Source organism: Lepisosteus oculatus, chromosome 25 (genome assembly GCF_040954835.1).
Source record: "Lepisosteus oculatus isolate fLepOcu1 chromosome 25, fLepOcu1.hap2, whole genome shotgun sequence".
In the NCBI taxonomy this organism is placed as follows: domain Eukaryota; kingdom Metazoa; phylum Chordata; class Actinopteri; order Semionotiformes; family Lepisosteidae; genus Lepisosteus; species Lepisosteus oculatus.
In genome coordinates this window covers 4,497,485-4,518,611 of record NC_090720.1, presented here as the reverse complement: position 1 = coordinate 4,518,611, position 21,127 = coordinate 4,497,485, and the positions used below count along the sequence as shown (strand labels likewise).

General features: G+C 37.4%; 1 protein-coding gene across 7 annotated transcripts in view; it reads left to right on the top strand.

The window, feature by feature from the left end:
• Positions 1–21,127, top strand: part of plch2a (phospholipase C, eta 2a) — a 147,509-nt gene that overhangs the window by 58,496 nt on the left and 67,886 nt on the right. For 2 of the 7 annotated variants that reach the window (XM_069183663.1, XM_069183664.1), the window contains exon 1: positions 14,697–16,111. The exons of 1 other annotated variant lie outside the window; for it this stretch is intronic. In XM_069183663.1, the coding sequence (XP_069039764.1) occupies positions 15,904–16,111 (208 nt within the window). In that variant the 5' untranslated portion in view covers positions 14,697–15,903. Of the gene's footprint in view, positions 1–14,696; positions 16,112–21,127 lie in introns of those variants that run through there. 4 more of the 7 variants (XM_015337148.2, XM_069183660.1, XM_015337154.2 and 1 more) reach the window with 3 other exon arrangements.

Genomic DNA, 21,127 nt, shown 5'->3' with positions numbered 1-21,127 from the left:
TGCAATTGCTTTTATATATTAAGCCAAATACAAATCTCCACAACAGCTGTTTAAGAATGAAACAGGACAGACTGATACTGAAAACAAGACTTCTGTTACCCACCCTGTCTTTATGACTTTACCATATCCTTGCTGTGACCTTAAAACACTGGAAATTTGAAGGTGGCCTTTCTTTGACCTCTTCCCACATTCGTGTCCTCAAGGAAAGAGACATTATAATGTCTTTTGTTATTTATGTTGACTTCAGCTCAAATAAAGGCTTATTAAGAGTAAAACACAAGGGGACGATAAAGACTGTTCAGGCAATTTTCCTGTACTTTCATACTGTTTGCTAATGGGACTGTGATCCCTAGGCTAAAGACTAAAGACCGGAAACCAACATCAATCATTATTGACTTTGTCGGGATCAGGTGTGCACATCTCTGATGAAATCTAGTCCTGTAAGCAACTGATTCTTGTTCCAAATGTAATCTGACTTCTGGAATCTTTCTAATACCAAGGTGCTGTCCTTGCACAGTGTAATTGTGTATTCATTCATATGCTGCCTTGTGTCTCTGTCATTGCGAGTAGTGCTGTCTGAGATAGCTAGCAAATGCTAGGAGCTTTAGAGTGAGGGTTGACAAAGTGAAGAGAAAGCCTCTTGTTGCAATTTCTCCCACATCTGAAATGGACCACCCTTGTCGCTTATACACTTTAACTCCTCCTTTTCTAGCTTTTAATTAATTTTACAGCCTCTGTTTGTCTTGGCATTCTCCAACACGGAAAACCATGGAAATCTCTGCATGCATGTTGGCTCTGAAGTGAAGTGTTGTGTAGTATTTAACTTGTAAGGCATGCTGCATGCACAATTTGACTCCCACATCTACTTAGCTACTGAGTAATACTTGGAGTGGTGTCATGACTGTTTATTCCAAATAGCCTAATTATAAATAAACCTCAAATATGACTGAAAACCAGGGAATCACACAGGGAATGTGAAACCACTATCAGCAAACCTCATATTTAAGCACACAGAAAGATTTAGCATGCAGTTACTTGTACTTCATCTTTGCTATTTTTTGTGTGCTAAACAGAACACAGTCTATGTTTTATGCTTGCACATCCAATGTGAAAAGTTATTAAAATACCTTATTATGTGTTGTTTGGACTTTGTTTAGAATCCAGCTTTAGCAGATGAAGTGTTTTCTTCTGCAGGGGATGTTATTCAAATACAGTAGGATAAAGGCATTATTCCTGAAGGACATCTTTCCACACTCTAGAAATCCACAAAGGTCAAAATTCAAGAGAGGTATTACCTGAGGTATTTCAATGGTTCTTGTGTCAGCTGTGCATTGCATTCTTTGATAAGACTATGTGATATGCTTAAGAACGCTTCACTGTAATTTATTAAAAAGGAAGCAAATATACTGTATGTTTAAAGCAAAAAAGTACCAACATAATACAATGATTCTTCTACATATAAAAGAAAATTCCAAAATGTGTACATTTTGTCTCATGTAAAATTTTCAAATTATTAATTGTACTGTATACCCTACCTTTAATTTTTTAGTCCCATTTGCAGATTGGTTACATAATACTGGAGAGTCACTTCATCTGGAATTACTGTAAGCTGACAATATGAATGCTCTCTGGAATAAAATTGCACTACCATCTGCTGAGGCAAAAGCAAATATATGTTACACCAAAACCTATTCAGTGTTAGAGGTGTGGGAGAATCTTAAGCATCTCTGAAACAGGTATATATTATTTGTTATTATTTCAATCACGATGCTTAAAGTCTAAATTTAGTATTTACAGTATATTTAAATTGATTACAAGGCATTTATTGTGCCAGAGTAAGCACTTTTTAATATCTGTATGGTTTACAGTGTATTGTAAGCTTGAACCAGTTTGTGAGTTAAAGATCTGTCTCAAGGGCCAGGGTCTTGAAGCAAGCTTGGAGTCTCCTGGGTAAAATTGACAGGTAATGGCTGAACATTGTCATTCCAACACTCCAACTGTTGGAGCACTCTGACAGGACTAATTAATTTCAAGACGTATGCAAACTGCCGAACACCACTCAGCTTTTAACCACTGACAGTCAATGCAAAGATAAATATTTATGGCAGCTGTACAAATAGGCAAATACAGGAAAAAAGATTTTCCAGCTGAGTAGGAGAGCTTTGTTTGGTGTGCAAAGGTCTTATTGACTTAATGGTAGAATCCTGTTCTACTCATTTCTTTTCAACTCCATGTGGCACAAAGCAGTCAATTGTACACTGTGAATCTCTTATATGTATTGGCTAGAGAATTCCAAAAAAGTGAATTGCAGTGTTACAAATATGCAGTATTTGACAAGGTTCATTCCTAGCTGTTGATGTGAATGCCTTCCAAAATTCCTAACAGGTCACCATATATAACTAGTGTATTAAAATTGTATTTTAGAACCTGCAGCTTATTCTGAGATGTATTTAGATGATTATTTTCAGAATGGGAAGAGAATTAACCACTTTAGGTTACATTGTAATTTAAGAGATACCAAACGTGTGTAAACATTTCCCTTCATGTCTGTTTAAAATATGATAAAATATTTTGTAAAATAAACTAGTGTTGAATTAAAGGTTGGTTGATTCCAAAAAAACATTTTCTGCAACTGAGAAAGAACACAAGTTGAAACTGATCAGTGGTTGCATAGGTACTGTAGTTATTACTTCACTCTTGTGGACAAGACTATGCCCTATGAACTATGGTGAACAGCTGAAAACTATAACATTGCATATTCTCTGAATATGTTTGGCAGTTACCTCTAAGAAGCGATGACAGTATAGAAGCCCATTTTGTGAAGTCTCTGTGTTTGTGTACTTTGTGAAGGGAGGTAGATAGCGATGCTACACTGTGCTGTCCTCGGTGCTGAAACATAACCTCACTGAAATAACAGTGCATTGAACACGATCTACAGACTCCTTTTTCTGTCCTTCAAAGTGATTCAAATAACCACTTATTTTTTTAGAAGGAGTCAGCGCTTTTCTAATTACTGATATTTCTACTTATTGGTTAATGAGTCAATAAGTGTCTGCCCAGGGGAAAGTTTTGATTCTCCCTGCAGGTCTGTGGGAACACCAGGACCAATTTCTTACTCGCTGGAGTTCAACATCGGAGACTAGGGTATTTTACTCATCAATTTGATCATTTAGTAAGTTAAATTTTCAGAGAAATAAGATTGAGAATTCTCAAAATGAATAAGGAATACATGATCATTCCTATATGATCTCATTCAAGCAGCTGAAAAGTAGATTCAGTCAATTCCTTGAGGAGGTTCTAAGAAATTTCATTGAAACTGGATATACTTCTCTGCGTCCTTTGTTATTCTGCAGCGTTGTTTTGAAATGCTTTTGCACCCTTGTAGTGCGGTGTTATAAACCTCTCAAGTATCTATGCCAACAGCAGAGTTGATAGAGCAGTAGGAGATCATTACTGATTCATCAATGTGCAACTTTACAAGAACACCATATTGTTTCTGTAGGTTTGATTTATGCATATGACATGAAACAGTGTCGCTAAAACTCCTTGGAAACTAGCACAGTATCCACATTATTGAATGCTAACTGTATTTTTAAATGCATGTTCTGTTTGAGTTTCTGTTTACAATAATAGGTGGAATTATAGATCAGTCGTAAGACTATTGCCTTTTAGTCCCTCAGGTTATTTCTGCCAAGAAGTTGATTACACAGAATTGCAGATTCCAGTAAGACACTTTCAATAAATGTCAGACTGCATATATAATTCTGAGATTGTTCCCTTAAAAATAAGTTTCTAAATGTGAAATGTTTTTTCGACATGCAAAGCACAAATCACAAAGACTGACAATTTATTTGTACAATTCTAAGAATGGCAAATGTCATAAAAATAAAGACAATTGTTGTTATAGGAGCTACTCATGTTTTAGTTTACCAAACTAAAAATATCACTCTTGGATTGACAATTATAGCTGAAAATGTTCGTTTTTATTTTCCGCTTTTCAGCCAGGTTTGTTTCTAATACTATCCTTCAAAACAGTGCAAAATTTAACAAGCAAATGGATTTATTTTTTAATGCAGATGTCACCAAGATGTGACGATTTCCTCTTTAAAGGCATTTGAGTACATGGTTTGATGCCTGAGGACTCTCAGGATGTTGAATGTATCAGGGAACCAGTAAGAGCATATTGCAATACAATCCCCTCCTTCCCCCTGGCTTGAAATATAATTTTTCTTCTTATACCTACTGGCTGGGAATTGTGGAAATGGAATAAAAATGCCTGTTTTTCTAGTAACTCTGCTCAGTGACACTGTGGGGGCCAGGAGGGGGGGTTCTCATACATGAAGCCCATCAACTAAGCTACTGGCCTCCCCAGGCTGAACCTTGGCTCTGGAGCCAGTGTGATGCTGGCGACAGGTTCTGATGGAGTTGCTCTGTGCTGTGTACTAACCCTGCAGACCACACTGGGGTGAAGGCACTGGTGACTCCTGTCAAAAGCCTATGTTTGTGGCTGACGGAGAGCATTGAAAATGCATTTTTATCACAATGGAGGCATTACCATTAGTGGAGCTTCATACTAAAACAATCTGTGTTCCCACCACGTCCCCCCTAAAAAAAAAAAATCAGAATATCTATCATTCTGTATGTCTCTCTGCATCTCTTTGCTTTGGTTGCATGGGTGTTTTGATTACCAAACAAACAAAAAAAGTCCTCAGCTGAAACAAACACAACTAATCCCATAGCAGTAAACAGATTTCTTCAAAAATAAAATGGTGTGCAATGGCAACAATATACAGTAGCAAGGATAGGCAACCCCAGTTCTTGAGATCTGTGATCCTGTACTTTTTAGTTACATTCTCATCAACCTCTGCAACTGATTAAGGCCTAAAACTCAGGTGATTCAATTTCTTAGACACATCATTAGTTCAATTAAGCAATTAGAGGCAAAATGCAAACCACAGGAGGCTGGCTCTTGAGGACTGGAGTTTCCTACCCTCGAAGTATAGCTTTTGAAATTCCGTACTGTTTCCACCAAAGCACCAGGTGGTATATTATGGGTTGGTAGTGATTAGATGCTAAGAGCAAAGGATGAAAGCACCTCAGTTTGTAATGTGTATGGCCCATGGAGGCTCCTGATCTGAAAACAGTGGGCTCCTCTTGAATCAAGTTGATGAGTGGGGGGGAGAACACAGCCTTCAAGCTCTCAGCAGTTGAAAGAGATTTGTTTAGAGCAGAGTGGTAACACATATTCCCTGAGGAAGAGATATATACTTGAAAACTGCCCAGGTGCCTGCAAGCTGAAATAAAGCTTGACGAGGTCAAAATATTTCCTCCCTTATAGAAGTTAAAGATAATGGCACCTCTATATTTATAGAAAAAAAAACACTTCAAAAGTCTTGGCTTCTCTGGATGTTTTATTTGATTATTCATTGGGTTCAGCGGGAAACTGTCGCCAGTTTTAAAGAGAGATCATTTGCTTTGCAGAGGTCAGAGCGGTGCTTTGACTGTTTATAGAAATGTTTATAATATTTGTGTGAAAGCTTGCCTGCTTGTGCATTGATGACGAATGAATCATACAGTACATTAAGGAGACTGGACACCAAAAAAACCTAAAGATTTGTTCTCACTGGGAAAAAAAAGAGTTCTGAAGTTAAAAGTAATTTTTTGAGTCTCAGTTTTAGCTGGTGAATTCAGAGCTTCTTACTTTCAATTCATGCTTTCGACTATATATCCTAACATGCCTTATTATTTTTTGCCTTATTATTGCTTCACCACACTGTTTAGAAGAGGAGAATTAAGTGTCAGAATAAACATCCAAGCCCTTTTCATAAGTATCTTCTACGTTTTGTAGATATGTAGACAATATACCTGCATATAGCCTTTCTGCACTAATGCTGATCTGTCTATTTCTTGGTGCTGTGGTCTCCTGAGATTCTGCTTTCTACTGTCTGCTTCCTGCACAAGACTGTTCATCACAATACAATCACTGACAGTTTAAAATAGAACAGAACAGACTTTCTAGCCACTGTTCTGCTTCTAAGCAGGAGAATTCTAACTCTGAAATTGTTTTGACGAAATTCAGCCATGTATGATCCAAGATTCAGCAATGATTACAGAATCCAGAATCTAAATTTGCCCTAACTCAATCTTCACTTTCCTCAAAAGTACTCAGGTGAAAAATTCTAGAGTAGGCTCTTTTTTTTCCATGACTGATACATTGTCTGATAGACATATACATGTAAAACAATTACATCATCCAATTTCTCCCACAAAATCAAAATGCTGCATTTTAACATTAAAGCAGCTGGTTGCTAAATCAGATAAGATGTACTTTCATCCATTACCCATGTACTTTTTTAGTTAAACATTTCCTCTAATTTGATTACATGAGGCTCATTCATACAAATTGTAAACTAATTTGACCTCAGGAGTATTAGCACAATTGTTTTTGCTATTTTTGAGTGGCCATACAAGCACTATCTATAGGCCATATTACTAAACCATCTATCTGCAGCGACTGGAAATAGATGTTACTGTAATTACCATGACATTGTATTCTGCAGGGAATTTTAGGAACAATGTAATTAAATGTTGTACATACATTTTCATTTAAATTCAACACAAAGTACCCTGTAACTCATTTCAGAATTTACTGATAGTTTTTTTTTGAGTGGTTTGTGTTCCTTTATTAAACGTTGAATTTTGATAGACTTTAACATATTGAATGCTGTGAAATTGTTTCAAGGATATTTGGTAATGTATAGTTAATATAGACAGATATTATTCACTTATATTAAGGGCTTTAAACCAGAATTTTGAGTTGTTTCTTGTTTGAGCTTACAGTTTGACAGACATTCAGATGTTATTTTGATGCTGACAGGGCTTCACAGTTGAGTCAACCTCAAAAGTTAAATAAAAAATAAAAAAAGATGTTGCTTCTAACACGACACAGACTGTATTTGGTCTATTCCACAGCCTTTAAACCTTTTAAGTATTTTATTTTAAAAATCCAGATATATTAATGTCTTGTAAAATAATCATAGAAAAATATTCTGTCACCCGGTGAAGTTAGCAAAAACGTTTTTTAAAGTTCGACTAATATCTTATCTAGTTTCCAAAATGTCACGCTCGACATTTGTCGGGAAAGTATTCCAGAGATTTCTTGAATGTAAGCAAGTACTATGTAATGATGTAAGTACTTCGCCTATGTTCCCGAGTTAAACCAGCAAGAGACGGCGACTTGCAGTTACAGACGTTCTCAAAAAGCCGTCCATTCTTTATAAACTAATTGTTTTTCTTATTGATGACGCCATACAGGTCTCGCCGTGACGTTAGTTCACCTACCCATGTCGTCACTTACCTTTTGAAAGGTGTAGAGGAAGAGGCTGTTCGGCGTTTTTCTGTTTAAGGAATTGGATGGGCTAAAAACGTAATTTAAGTCTTAGAAAAAGAGCATGAAATTACATGGTAGTTTCAAGTATCAGCGGTAATGTTTGGACAGATGCTTTGTTTTGAAACATTTTTTATTTTAGGTAAATTTGTGGCGAGAACCTTAAGTAAAGCTTAGCGTGATTCATGCAGTTACCAAGAGTGCGTTTTCCGCATTTAGTAGAACGAGGTCATTATTGGAATGAAGCAATTCAGCTGAAACCAGTTATATAGTCCATAGAAACTTATGTACTAAGTAAGCTATATTTCAAGTGCAAAAGAAACCTCGCCTTCAGTAAGGAACATTGGTGATATTGTCCAAATTACAGTCACACCAGAGATAAGTCAGCGTCTGAGTATAGTCTTAGTAGAGGGAAGAGCGCAGTGCATCGTTTTTGCTATTGTTTGTCCCATTTGAATGGTGGAATCACAACAAATGTATCTTTGTATAGCGATGGCTTAACTGCAAGTAAAACTAGATGGTAATGATCAATGCTCTCAGCGAAAAGGACTGTGTTTGTGCAGACGCGTTACCAAGCTACGAACAATGCAAAATATGGCTGTCAAATCTTGTCTGGAGAAAGAGGTTGGCCATTTCCAGAAGACGACTATACAAGAAACAAGGTAAAATAGTCCTGAAATACTCCAGGTTGCAAGACCGCATTGTCACAAACATTACCTGCGTCGCCAAAATGAACACCAGAAAAAAAAAGTCTGATGTTTAGTAGGCCAGTGTTATTATTTCTGACAAAGGCAACAATTTTCTTCCATGTACCAGAAACAATAAACACAGCTTTTTAATAAGAAAATGAGAACTGTCAGTGGACAAAACTGGCAGTGAAGCAACTCATAACTTTGCATCCTAATTTAGCTTTATGTCTCTCTGTAGATTTCACACACGGTTTTCTGCTAATTTTTACGCAAGTGGAATAATTAACCGTAGCGTTGTACAAAATGTAGCCTTACTGGAAACCAGCTATTCATGTCCTTGTTGCTGGCAATCTCTGCTATTAAATTAATCTGTAGTGTAAACTAATGACGGTTTTAGTCTCCACTTTGCAATTTTCAGACAGATGCTAAAATCAGCTTTCATTATGTGCTGAGTGAATTTGTGTTCCTGGCACAAAGCTTTTTATGTGTATGATGCTTCTGTGATTTATACTTCCAAAACTCTTCAGTATTTTCTCCATGTTGTTTGTTCAAGGTATCATCCTGCCTGATTTGTTCAGTAATTGGATAGCAATGTAGCAGCCATTAAAGAATTTTGGCTCTGACTCTAATTTGGAGACAGAATATCATAGTCTTTCACATTTAGAATTTGTTAGGTTTTTACTTTTTACCCTGTATGCATGCACAGTGCCTAGCCTGCTGGCTTGTGTCTGAGGCTGGTTAGCTTACACAGCTCCTAGGTAGAAACAATGTGTATTTGTACAGTACTCTGAAGCTGTCAAAAACACCCCAAATAATTTAATTTTTGCAAAATGCTTCACAGGACCACAATTTAGGTTAAAAAAAACTGTACAGTCATCCTGTAACACCTCTCAGTTGGGTTAAACTTCTGAATTTTCCATTGTGGAAAGCCTAAGAAACGTGTTGTTACTTTTGGATATATTTCAAGAATTGAGCTTCACAGGACATCATTCAGATATTTTATGTAAGTAGTTTTGATGTGCTGTACTGGAAAGATGCCTCAGAAAAACTTTCCATATGTTTAAATAGCTACAAAGTAAGAAGGCTTTTAATTAGCTGATTGGAGCTCGGACTTGAAAACCAAAATTACTCACCAAGAGACACAATTAATGGAATAATGAGAACAGCAGGTCTTTTCTAAAAGATATGTGCATACATAATTTTGTTTCACTTTTCTGGTTTTATTATTTTTTAAATATACAACTGCGATTTCCTCAATAAGGTCTTTACATTGTGAAGCCCTTTAATGCAGAGGCTGTAGTTTTTTAAATGGCAATTTTACCAATATTAATTTGTTTGGCTCAGGCTTTCGTACTTATTTATACATCTGGGTTGTTTAACTGGAGTAATTGTGAAGTAACTGGCTCAAGGGTACAATGAAATACTTGGGACTTGAACCCGCAGTTGGTGGACTGATAGTAGCTGCATATAGCCTTGGGTCACAAGCAAAGAGAGTTTAAGGATCTCAGAAGCTCAGGTGCTGCCGGAAGAAAAAAATAATAGCTTTGATTGGTACTGTATTTAGGGAAGTATACATAAGCAAACCTGAGGGAGCTTGGTTGGGCAATGTGTATCAGTTTGGCAGAGAGATCCCAGCAAGTCAGTGATTGGAAGAATGAGGCAGTGAATGTTTGCTTGAGTTAGATCTAGAGATAAGAATACAGATCCCGGTCCTGTGAGTCTGACCTTTTTTTGGCAGCAACAGTGCAAACAGTGCTACATTCTTAGTAAAATGCATTTTCGTGTTTTAGTGCTGCCTTTTTTATTCTTAGGCATTTCTCTTGCTTTTTTTACCAGCACTGACCTGTATTTCCGAGCTTTGGATGTAGACAACTCCAATCCTAAAACTGCCGTCATTGATTGAGAATGGCTGGAAGAGGGTGCTACTTTAAGGCTTCTGTTTTAATTGTCTGAGAGCTGGAAATAAAAATTCCTTAGGTGGCAAGTCAGGAACAGGCTGTTCACAAAACATTCGGTCTTTCTAGTCATTAATGTAAGCAGGGAATGAAGGAATTATGATTAAAATCAGGCATATTAAACCAATTACTGGTCTCAATAGATTGGATCCTATTACCAGTATCAGTAGATCAATCATCGTTTAAAGTAATGAATTAGCAATATCTTGCATAATGTGCAATCATGGTATGCTGATTGTGTGTGTTTGAATGGGGACTTATCATACTAGCAATTTACTGACTATTGGAAGAACAATTAGAAAAGAAGTGCTTATTGGAATTTAAAGTTAACTAGACTTTGGATACAAACACTATGCATTTTTCTAGAATGTTGTTCCTTAGACATACATTAAAAGCAGTATTTTACTGTGTGGCAAAGGAAATATAACCCCAGCATCAGAAAATGTCTTGAATGCTTAAAGCTTCATATTTGGTGTTTTTGCATATGTCTTATGGTTAAGCTATGCTATCTTCATGCATTTACTGTACTTTGGGTTATCATAAAGGTATAATGTATGTTAATATTGTTATTCTAAATGACATCTGTACTTAGGTGAGACATTGAGTCATTTCAGTTCACTTTTTAGAGAGAGGAAAGAATCATTATCGGTTTTTGATACTTAATCACAGTGTTAGCAGTGATTAGTTGCCTTGGTTGCTTTTGCGAGTCTTATTTATGTTGAGTGAGGAGATATTTTAGATAATCTTTTCTTTGCAGAGAATGATTTATGTACTTTGTGGTTTGCTAATACCCCACATGAACTTTCAATACAGCTGTTTGTTTGCTTGTTAAATATTTATCATCATGCACAGTGTCATTTTCCAGGTCAGATTCTTTTCATCAGCGGAATTGAATGAGTGCTTATACATAATGAGAGAATTTGAGCATTGTTTTTAGGCAAGTTTCCTACTTCAAGTTTTTCATAAGGTGCTTTTAAAACATTCTTGTTTTCTTTTCCACATCCTTCTCAGGTTGACTGGCGGCTTTTGTAGAATAGCAGTCTCTTCACATTTTTGAAGAGATGGAAAAAGAACAAAACACATTTTTGAGGGTTACGGGAAGAGTTCAGTGTTGCGAACAGTGAAAGGAACATGGATTCCCTGGATTGGCTGTTTGCAAGATGGGAAATAGATAAAATGTGGAATGCTGGGAAAAAGAGGGCTGGGAGTGGAGGCTTATTGCATAGTACTGTAGTATAGTTGAGAGTCCCATAAATACTCTTATCATTAATATATGCTCATTCAGTTTGCTGTGACAGTACAGCAGCTTCTGTTGTAGCTTAGTTCTACAGTTGTGCTTTTGGTACTTTAATGGTAGCTTTATTTATAACAATTTTATGCTGAAAGAGGGGGTCCTTGCTTAGAGTGACCTCCTGAAATGGGGCCCACAAGAGACAGAAGATGGAGACCCTGTTTGTCTTCAGAATCCTCTTACATCAATGCACCTGAAGGTGAGACTGCTGGGAGCTGCTCTTTAACGGCAATGTGTGATTACTATCAGTGCACACTTGAATGACTGTGGTGAATTTAAGCACACTTGAAAGCCTGACAAGAAGAATTACACCAAGTTAACAGTGCCGAGAGAATTTTGACCCACCACACAGATCGGGATAAATGAGGACAGAACTCAAAGGAAACAGCAAAATTCTGTGTGATGTTTTAGGTTTAAAATGCAATTAGACATGATGAGACATGTTTTGCTGCTATGTGCCTGGGTCATGACATTTGCTGACCATGGGCAGGATTTTCTATGTGGCAGCGTACAGCTGGAAGAACGCTGCTGGGATATGGTTGATATTAATCTGTCAGGATTCTCTCCGCTTTTATCAGATCGTCAACTCTTGTGACTTGCAGGGGTACCGGCAAGCTTACAGTTACATCACTGAGATACACTCTGCTGCTTCGACAGTCAGCATTCGCCTTCCTGTGCTGTGAAGTTCATAGAGTCTCTAAGGGTGAATGGGTCTGACAGACTTATACCGTAGGTTTGAAGAGCACATCTGCAGGTCCTCTTCCTTTCATTATTGGAACAGGCCTCCAGGCTGCAACACCGTGTAAAAAGTTATGCCAAGATAGGGTTTGACCGAAAATAACTGGCAATCACAATTTCAAATAATAGAAAAATTAAAAGTAGAAAAAAATTTTAAAGGTTGCTTTCCTGAAGACTAATTAAGGCTTAATATTGCATTTTCACGGTCACCAAAGATGTTTTTTTGGGGCAGAATGTATTGCATTTACTGTTCACATGTTGCTAAAAAAAATAGTTTTTTCTTGTTTCTGTTTTGGTGTAGCTATTTTTGATGATCACTCATTTTAAATGCCCCTGCTTTTTTAAAATCTTTCCTCCATGGAAGGGTATGGGTCAAAGTGGTTGGGTTAAAATAGATTTCACTACAGACGTTTGCTCTAAAGTGGGGGGAAAAGTGGCAGAAAAATGGTGACCAGCTATGGTGCCATTACCTTAATAGACTGATTGGCCTTCATGGTTCAGCAGTAATTCAAGCCCACTTGTACTGTATATTTATAACATGTAGTTAGTAGCTAGGAACTACTTACTTGGCTTCATCTTCATATCATCTGCTATATCATATTGCTAATTCTTTGCACCCGTTCTCTCATCCCCAAGAGAGAAGAGATTTATATCTAAATATACAATTTCCCACAATGGCAAAGCTTAGACTCAGGATTACTCTGGAGAAAATACAGGAAGATAGATACAGGAAGAAGTACAGATCATGCAATTGGAGGAATGAGTAAGTCGCTCCTTCTTCATATCTTTTCATTAACTACCATTACAATTTAGATAAATCTTCTCTACTTTTGTTTTGTAATGTTTCGGTTTGATTGCATTTTCTAGGCACTATGGCACCGAGTCCAAATCTCTTACAAGGTTAAAACAATAGAGATCCTGCGTAGATGCCGTTCTTAAACCTCAATTGTCTCGATTGGTTTCTTAGTCCTTGCATTTTTCTAAGCCGTCTTGTGCTTCCTTTGTAATGCTCAGAGGGTTTTGGTTGCAGGACACACGAGGTAGCCAGCTAAGCTATGATCTTTAACTGTCTGAGTGAAAATCGTAATCTGGCCTGCTGAGACTGTAATTTATTCCATACATAGAGATAAGTAACCTAATTGACGTTGTAAGAGTGTAACAATGAATAAATCATAGCCTATTGACTTATTCATGTTGCAAAGATGTATATTCAGTATGTACTGTAGGTAATTGCATTAATTTCCCTACATTTTCAGCACTCATTTTCTAGAGATTATCTGCAATGTGCAGGAAGACAGTATATGGCTGTGGGAGATATTGCAGCACTTAAGGTGTAAAAACTGCTTTAAATAGTATCATTAGTGCCTCGGCACTAAATGAGGATACATCAGCTTGCTTTTTTCTACAGTGATTCTGGTGAAGAGAATGAGGGAGAGCTTTTCAAACCAAATCGCACTCCATGTGCAGCAGTGATCATTGTGAGAGTGTTAAGCTGATGGAGCTTTATCACATGCATATACTGTAGCTTTTTGCTAGCAATTTGCATAATGTTATGTTATTTTGCATTGTTTCATAGCAACTGAGCAAAATCAGTCTCAAATTTTTATTGCAACTAAAAACAAAATTCCAATGGTCGAAGTCACTATTCCTGTTCTGCTCTGCGTTATTGTCCATTTTTCCTGTGTTGTTGTAGATCTGTTCATAGTTCCAGTTAATCCCAAATATTTTCTTTCACCTTATTTGTGCTGCTGTTTTCCTTTTTTAAGAACATTTGCAATTCACTTACAGCAGATAGCATTAGTGATAGTCTAGTTCGTTGACTTGGGGTTTAAGAAATTAGATTGGAATTGATCACAGTTGCCAATAAACAAAACATTATCAATTTCAAATTATTACACTGAGAAATTAGGAGAGGCTTATTGGTGATTTTATTTTATACGATTTTCACATGAAGATGCAGCTTATATAAACCAGTTGTGAAAAGGATAGGACAGACTTGCTTTTGAAAAAGGGTGAACATACTGCACCTACCAAATCCATCTTCAGCTAGTATTGTCAAGTAAGACCTGAGCTGTTTTGTTACATTAACTGGACAGGGAAACTGCCATGTAAACTGTTTCAAGTCTTTTTAACCATGAGCAGTGGATTGAAAGCTTGGTTCAGCTGGTGTGATTTTGAAGGGCAGAAGTGGAGATCATTCCCTGGAGAAGATAAGTAGAAAAGACAGATTAGAAAGTGAAAATTAAAGTTATTGTCATGATTGAGCTTTACTGAGCTTTGTTTAACAGCATCACTGTTTGTTCTGTGCAACTCTAGCCATGTGTTATCATTGTCCAGCATTTGTATGGTTTTCACAACTGTGTTAGTAATCTTCATTATCTTATCAACCCTTAATTTCATGTCATAACTGAAGTACACTTAGGGAGAGCTCTTGTTCTGTGTAACAAGTGCCTTGCGTTCCTATTTGATTTGCCGTGATTTTTTTATGCACTGTAAATGGCTTTCATCCTCCCACGCTTGCAAGCAGTGCCAAATCCTGTGTTTTGTATCTCGGATACACCGTAGGTTCTTGTCTCACAGTTACAGTAGTATGTGTTGTGTCTGCTCTGGCAACACAGAGATGAGCGCACTTGTTAAAGCAAGAAGGGCAGCTTAAGCTTAGGAAACAAAGTTGGAAAGCGTTTTTCTCTGTTGATCGAGTCACACGGGAGGTCTGTGTCACTTCAAGTAATGCGGGGTTATACCTGAGCGCCAATTATCGCATGCCGTTGCTTGGCAAGGAGAGGCAAGAGAAGAAGAAAAAGCCCTTCACATCTCTATGTGTATATATTTGCAGACAGGGGGACCAGTGAGAATTGTAGGCATCCATATTCACAGCTACTCCCTTTGGAGCCACTACAGAGATGAAGAAGACTGTTTAATTGGACCCTGAAATATTTAAAATAAGATGATTTGACGCATCTCTCTCTTTCTCTCTCTCTCTTCCCCCGTTTTTACAATGGTCATACGCAAGACCTAAATCCTTTTGCCTGAATAGGGCAGTAGCTTCAGCTGTGGATTACAGATTGAGAAGGATTTAGGATTTCCGACTGACATGTGTTACACTGTTGGTTGTTTGCATCTTTTTTTCCCCTCTCCTCCGATCAACGCAAGGGTGCACGACGCTGCTGTGAAAACGTTCATTTAAGATTCCACAGGAAAACCTTGGAGGAAGAAGGAAAACAAAGGAAAGCACTAAGCTGCATGAAGTAAGGCATATGCTTTTTCTGTGCGTAAGACTTTTATCATATTGCACAGCAAAACGCGGATTGAGTCAGCTAACTCTTTATGACTTTTTCCACTGCATTCCAAGACAATGGACCAACTGTTGACTCTATTGTGGACGATTCAATTGGAACTTGATAGTGTTTTGTTGAGGAGGCAGGACTGAACTCTGTCTTTAACCTTTTTTTTAATCTGTCACTGTGAAAAGGGAATGCTCCACATATTATTTTTAAATCTTTGCACTATTATGGGAAGAGCCCGTTAAATTCGGGAGACTGATCAAATATATCTAGAAATACTGCTTCATGCTTGGCAGTTCTTAAAGACTCCCGAAACCATATCACACTCTGAACTCTAATTTCATCGCGTCTCAGGGAAAGGCAAGCTTGAAGATTTTTTTGTATTTAGCTTGTTTTCTTGGTAAGATCCATTCAATGACCTTCTTCACCGAGTGAAATATTTATGGCTGCAGAAAGGGGCTGATAACTTTTCCTGTTCTAGCCAGTTATTGTTCGGGGGGGACTTGGGACCTCTTGCTGGTGTTCTTCAGCCTTTGCACCAAGCACAATTTGCTGAAAAATGAGCACTATCGTGATGGCGCCTCCAGCTGCTGTGCCTGCAGCTTCGTCAGCTGCGAGAGCCTCTTCTTCTGCCAGGCCGTCGTCTCCCGCAATGATGTCATCCCCAAAACCGTGGCAGAAGACCTCTGTCTCCCGGCTAGCGGAAGAATTTTTCTGGATTGGCGGCAGCATTGTTGCGTCACCCAAATGGAGAATGGGACAGATCGGTAAGCTTGAAGTAGGATGACACAGAGCAGGTCTTGTTTATCACTGATTTGATCATCTAAATATCTCACGTCTCTGGTAGAATAGGAAAAAAGCTTAGTACATAGCTCCCCCAAAAAGTAACAGGATCTGACTTTTTTTTTAACTTGGGTATGTTAGTAACGAGAAACAATATCGCCATTGCAGGGACAGCATCAGTTTCTAAGGTCAAGCCGATGAACTGCCTAGAGCAGTTTGCCAGTCAGTAGAAAACTGTATTTTTTAAGTAGTAATTGATTAAAGAGTAAGAATAAAGAGCTTTCCTTAATCATGTATTTTCAGGACTACTATATACCTTACACTGCTCTGGAATCAATCTATACAGTATATGATGATGTTGATTCAGTTAAAGCCATAAAGACCACAAAAAGCCCTGCAGACAGCACAGCAATCAGTTTAAATGACTCTTTCTGCTATTGCACTGCTCTGCTGTTATGGGGTGAAGTTATCTTTTATGCTTCTGTATTTCTTGAGAGGAGATATTTTATTGTAATTCAATATAAATTGAGTGTGAACAATTCCTGGATGTTGTATTTCTTGGCCATGTGGCTTTTTTGTAAAAAAGTAATCTTCATATTACAGTATACTGATTATACCAGAAATGATATTTTTAGTGCTTTATAGTTCATGGCAGAGGTGCAGATTTAACTGGTTATCCATTCAGTACACTTACTGTATTTACAAGGATTGCCTAGAGAAAGCATTGCAATCTGAAACATTTGCCATCTATTTCTTTCCCTGTGTAGCACATCTTTGCATCTGAATTGCAGATGCTTTTAAGAATATGGTCATTTTGAAATTGTTTACAATATAAATAATTTATTTTCTAACATTTCTATTGTAAGCAACATCTTTTACATTCTTGCAGTAAACCAGTGAGAAAGCAGTTGCATTTCTTTGTATAACGATGTCTGGCTATATAATCTAACAGATTATTTTCACTCCAAAGAAATAACATCTCAGATTCTGTCAAAATTTTGCTTGGGACATCCCAAAACATTGTTTTGATAAATTTGCAGGATTTCATTTAGCTGTAGAAAATAGTTATGCGATCGGTAAAAGCAATAAACACCTTTGATAGGTGGTTTAGGCAAATCCTTCCTGTAAACAGCAGAAGTTTTTTTTCCCTGTAGTTGATTGGAATATAAGCTCTTTACGTTTGTTTCTTTTTCCAGGCATTAACACAAATGACAAAATGACTTAGTACAGAATTGAACAACCTGCAGGACATGAACCTGTTTGCTATATCATGGTGAAAAAAGTCATTGTAGATAGATTCAGTTCTAGTCATGCCGTCGAATTTTATAATTCACAGGACAACTGCTACATCTGCCCCGTAATTGGGTCTAAAGTTTTATGCGAGCTAGTAAAATACAGAGGAGATAATGACACCTGTGAGAGGAAGCTCAGCATATGGGACACCGCACAATCCCTTGAGCTTAAACAGACCAGCAAAATAGTTCTGTCTCGCATGTTAAGGTGGCCTAGATTTCATAGGAATTTCACTTTAGGAGCTGTGTCCTTCTTCCCTTAAATAAAGCTTCGCAGCGTCCATGTGGGTGTGTTTTTATCAAGAAGGAAATATCTGTTTTACACTGGAATGTAGTTTCTCTGTCTTCTGATTTTTGCTGTGAATGACACCCATCTCTCTGCCCTCCTAGAAACTGCTACCTGTTTGTGTTCACCCTGTTTGTGTTCCCGTAACTGCTTTTCATCTTGTCCAACCAGCTTATCTACACGTCAGTAGGTGTATGAGTCCGATCCAGCAGTTGTCAGGTGCACTTTCAACTTTTTGCTTCACGAGGAGTTTTTAATTGAAGTTCAGATGTGTCGTATGCACAGTAAATATGTTTAATCCAAATCCAGAAAATAGGTTCATGTAATAATCACACAAGTTATCCTCTGCATTAGCAAGAAAAGCTCCCATCAGCTGCTTTCATTATCTGTCACAGGAAAGCCAACTGTTTAAATTGAAGGAGTAATTTACAGTTACTTTCATAGCTGTTCTGTGTAATTTATTTGACAGCAGTTATTCTTATTTCAGCAATGCAGATTCCTTTTTTATGTATTTCCAGATTTAGATAGGGTATATGCAATTTAACATAAACAGATTTCCAAGTGCACCCCTTCATTTAATTTGTGATTGTTTTGGCTTTCATTATTTTTTTCTGCCTTCCAATTTTCGAACGCATAGCACGTGGATTGGAAAGCCTTGTCCTGCTGGTTTTGAGTGGATGTATTGAAGATATTTATCCTGTGTTGTGGGTCTGTAAGAAGGACAGCTTTGTGCCCTGCTGTGTGCCAGGTTGGAAGTAGGATTTCTGCCGTGAGTGTTTATAAAATAATCCCCTGAATGATACAACATGAACTATAAGAAGGAAATAGACACTTAACAGTTCCACAGCTGTGAGTGAAATTGCTCCCCATTGTATTCCTAATAAATAAGCATTGTAATTATTACCGTGTCTTTTTGTGGCAATGTGCCGTTGAAAAGAGGGTATTTTGTCTCATGGCACTCCAGCGGGGTTTTGAAGCATTTGGGAAGTGGTTTAAACAAGCACAGGAATTACAAGTAGTGCTGAGGTGTGTAACATGCTATTCCTGGCTTCCTAGAAAATATATGGGATCGTTTTTTTGCGTTACTTTAACCCTGACCCCCGTTGCCATGGAAACTAGCCTAGACCCAATAAAGAGTTGACGGAGAGGAGAAGAGCTCTCCATGGACAAGTGCTTGTCAGGCTCCCTGTGGCTCTACACAATGCAGTGGATGGAAGTGTTAGTCTCCTGTGCATTGTGGCTTTGAGGCTGGTAACCAGTTTATTAAATTCTTTCAAAGCCTAGCCTTCATGGTTCTGGTCTTGTCAAATCAGAGAGGTTTTTTTTTTGGCAGGCAGGAAGAAATGGGGGGGGAATTGGTGTTCTTATGTGAGAAAATGAAGTAAACTGACCTTACACATGGATTAAACTAGGGCAATCTCTTTGGTCATATATGATCTAGTTTTTTAAAAAAAAACTCCGTTACACTCCATAGATTCTCGCTGCCCTGAAAATAAGGTAGTAATTAACAGTGGTTATGTGCCTCACACTTTAAACTTATTTTGACAAGAAGCTGTAATTATGTGGGAAAATGATGTACCAAGCTATATGCCTCAAAAAACAAACCACATTCTCAGGACAGTGACGATGCAGTAATGAGAATAATTTCTACTGAATCAGTTATTGAAGTTGTGGTAAAAGCATTTTTTATTTCATGTTACTTATTCAGACAAGACACTTTTTTTCCTTCCCTGAATTCAGAGATTAAAGCTCTGATAAAGGGTTGAGGTTAAATGTCACACTAAGATTTAACGATCTTGTATGTGACTGTTACTTTGAAGCTCTTGTTTTTCTGAAAGAATCGGTACATTAAGGGCTACTTCAGTATCTTTTTCTAATACTGAAAAAACTTTATGCAGCTTTATGCATTGCAGTCTTGCTATAGCAGTTGCAAGAACAGCTGTTCTCTCTTGCTGTTGTGTTTCTCCCACTGGACATCATTAATTGATGCAACTATTATTCATAATTCACATCTGTAATGCAATAAACAGTTGGCAACTCTGCAAGAAAGGCTAAAATACAATGGGAACAAGAATCTTTAGCTTGTGTTGATAGTTGGCTTTCACAGTCAGTATTAAGGAGCTTTAAACCCTGTAATTCGGCACACCAGTGCAAATTGTTGTGGTGGTATAATAATTACCCCATATTAAAATGCATTATGGCTCAATATAATCTGTGCTGCCTATCCAGTTCTACGGCAGACAATACAGAGTTCCTTGCAGAACCTACTTTAACATTTCACTGGTGAAAGAGTTTTCTTGTCACACAGGTTTTGTGAACAGATTAGAACACTGTAAATAATTCTTGATCCCCAAGTGCCCAATTCTTCTGGTTTTGATTCTAACAGAACACTTTGAATTGACTGTTTGATTCGTTGATCTCTATCGCCACCCTTTCCAGGTCATTACAGTCACTGATAACAATAAGTTACCAACTGTGGACTGTTGGTGGACTGTGGCCCTTGTGGACCAGGAGCGACTATCACTGGAATAGAAATCAAAGTAGGGCTTTTATACTGGTGTTGCTAACCTAATGAGACAGGAGTGTGAAGTATGTAATGATACATTTAGATGGTAGATTGGCTAGACATTGAATTGTATAGACTATCCATGGAATTGCTTTTCAAATCGCTCTGGGGCACCATAACCTATCGTTCAACTTAAAACTGTGTATGTTTTTTGGTAAGCAGACCTCTGGAAGTGGAGTTTCAGGATGTGTGTACTGCATACAAATGCAAGAACTGCTGCAATTTCATTTTTTTTCAGATCAGTTTCTGTTTGTATGCAGACCCTCAGGCAATTAAATGTGAACTTTTCTTCCTTCCTGTAAAATCCTGTTAAACCAATTGCTGTTTTGACAAACAGCATCTTTTTGTGTGTACAGTATGTTTTTTATGCCACATCTTTTGAAAAGTTGCACAGCAGTCTTTTTAAGATCTTTTTGTATTTTTTTTACTTTTTCTGTTTTACAGATACCAAGGCTATAGTTATCCAGATACTGTAGATAGGAGGAAGAGTTGTATCTCTGCAGAATTTAGATTTTTTTAGGAATGCTTTCAATTGTACAATCCTAAATTCTCAAGCATTGATCTGTACTAATTGTATGCCTTATTTCCAGTTACCATCAGAGCTTTACAGCATGACAATTTTGTATAGTGACAAATGTCCTTTTGTTTTAGATTATGGACATATTAAAGTAAAATTTAATATTAAGTATAGAAGAATCTGGGAAAAATGGGACTAGTTTTCCTTTATATAACCTTAGCTGACAACGAATGTGTACATCTGCCTGGGATAAGGAACTGTTATACTTAAAAACGAAAACTGAAATGCCCACTATCATCTCATTTAGGAAACATGAATATTAATTATTAATATGATAAA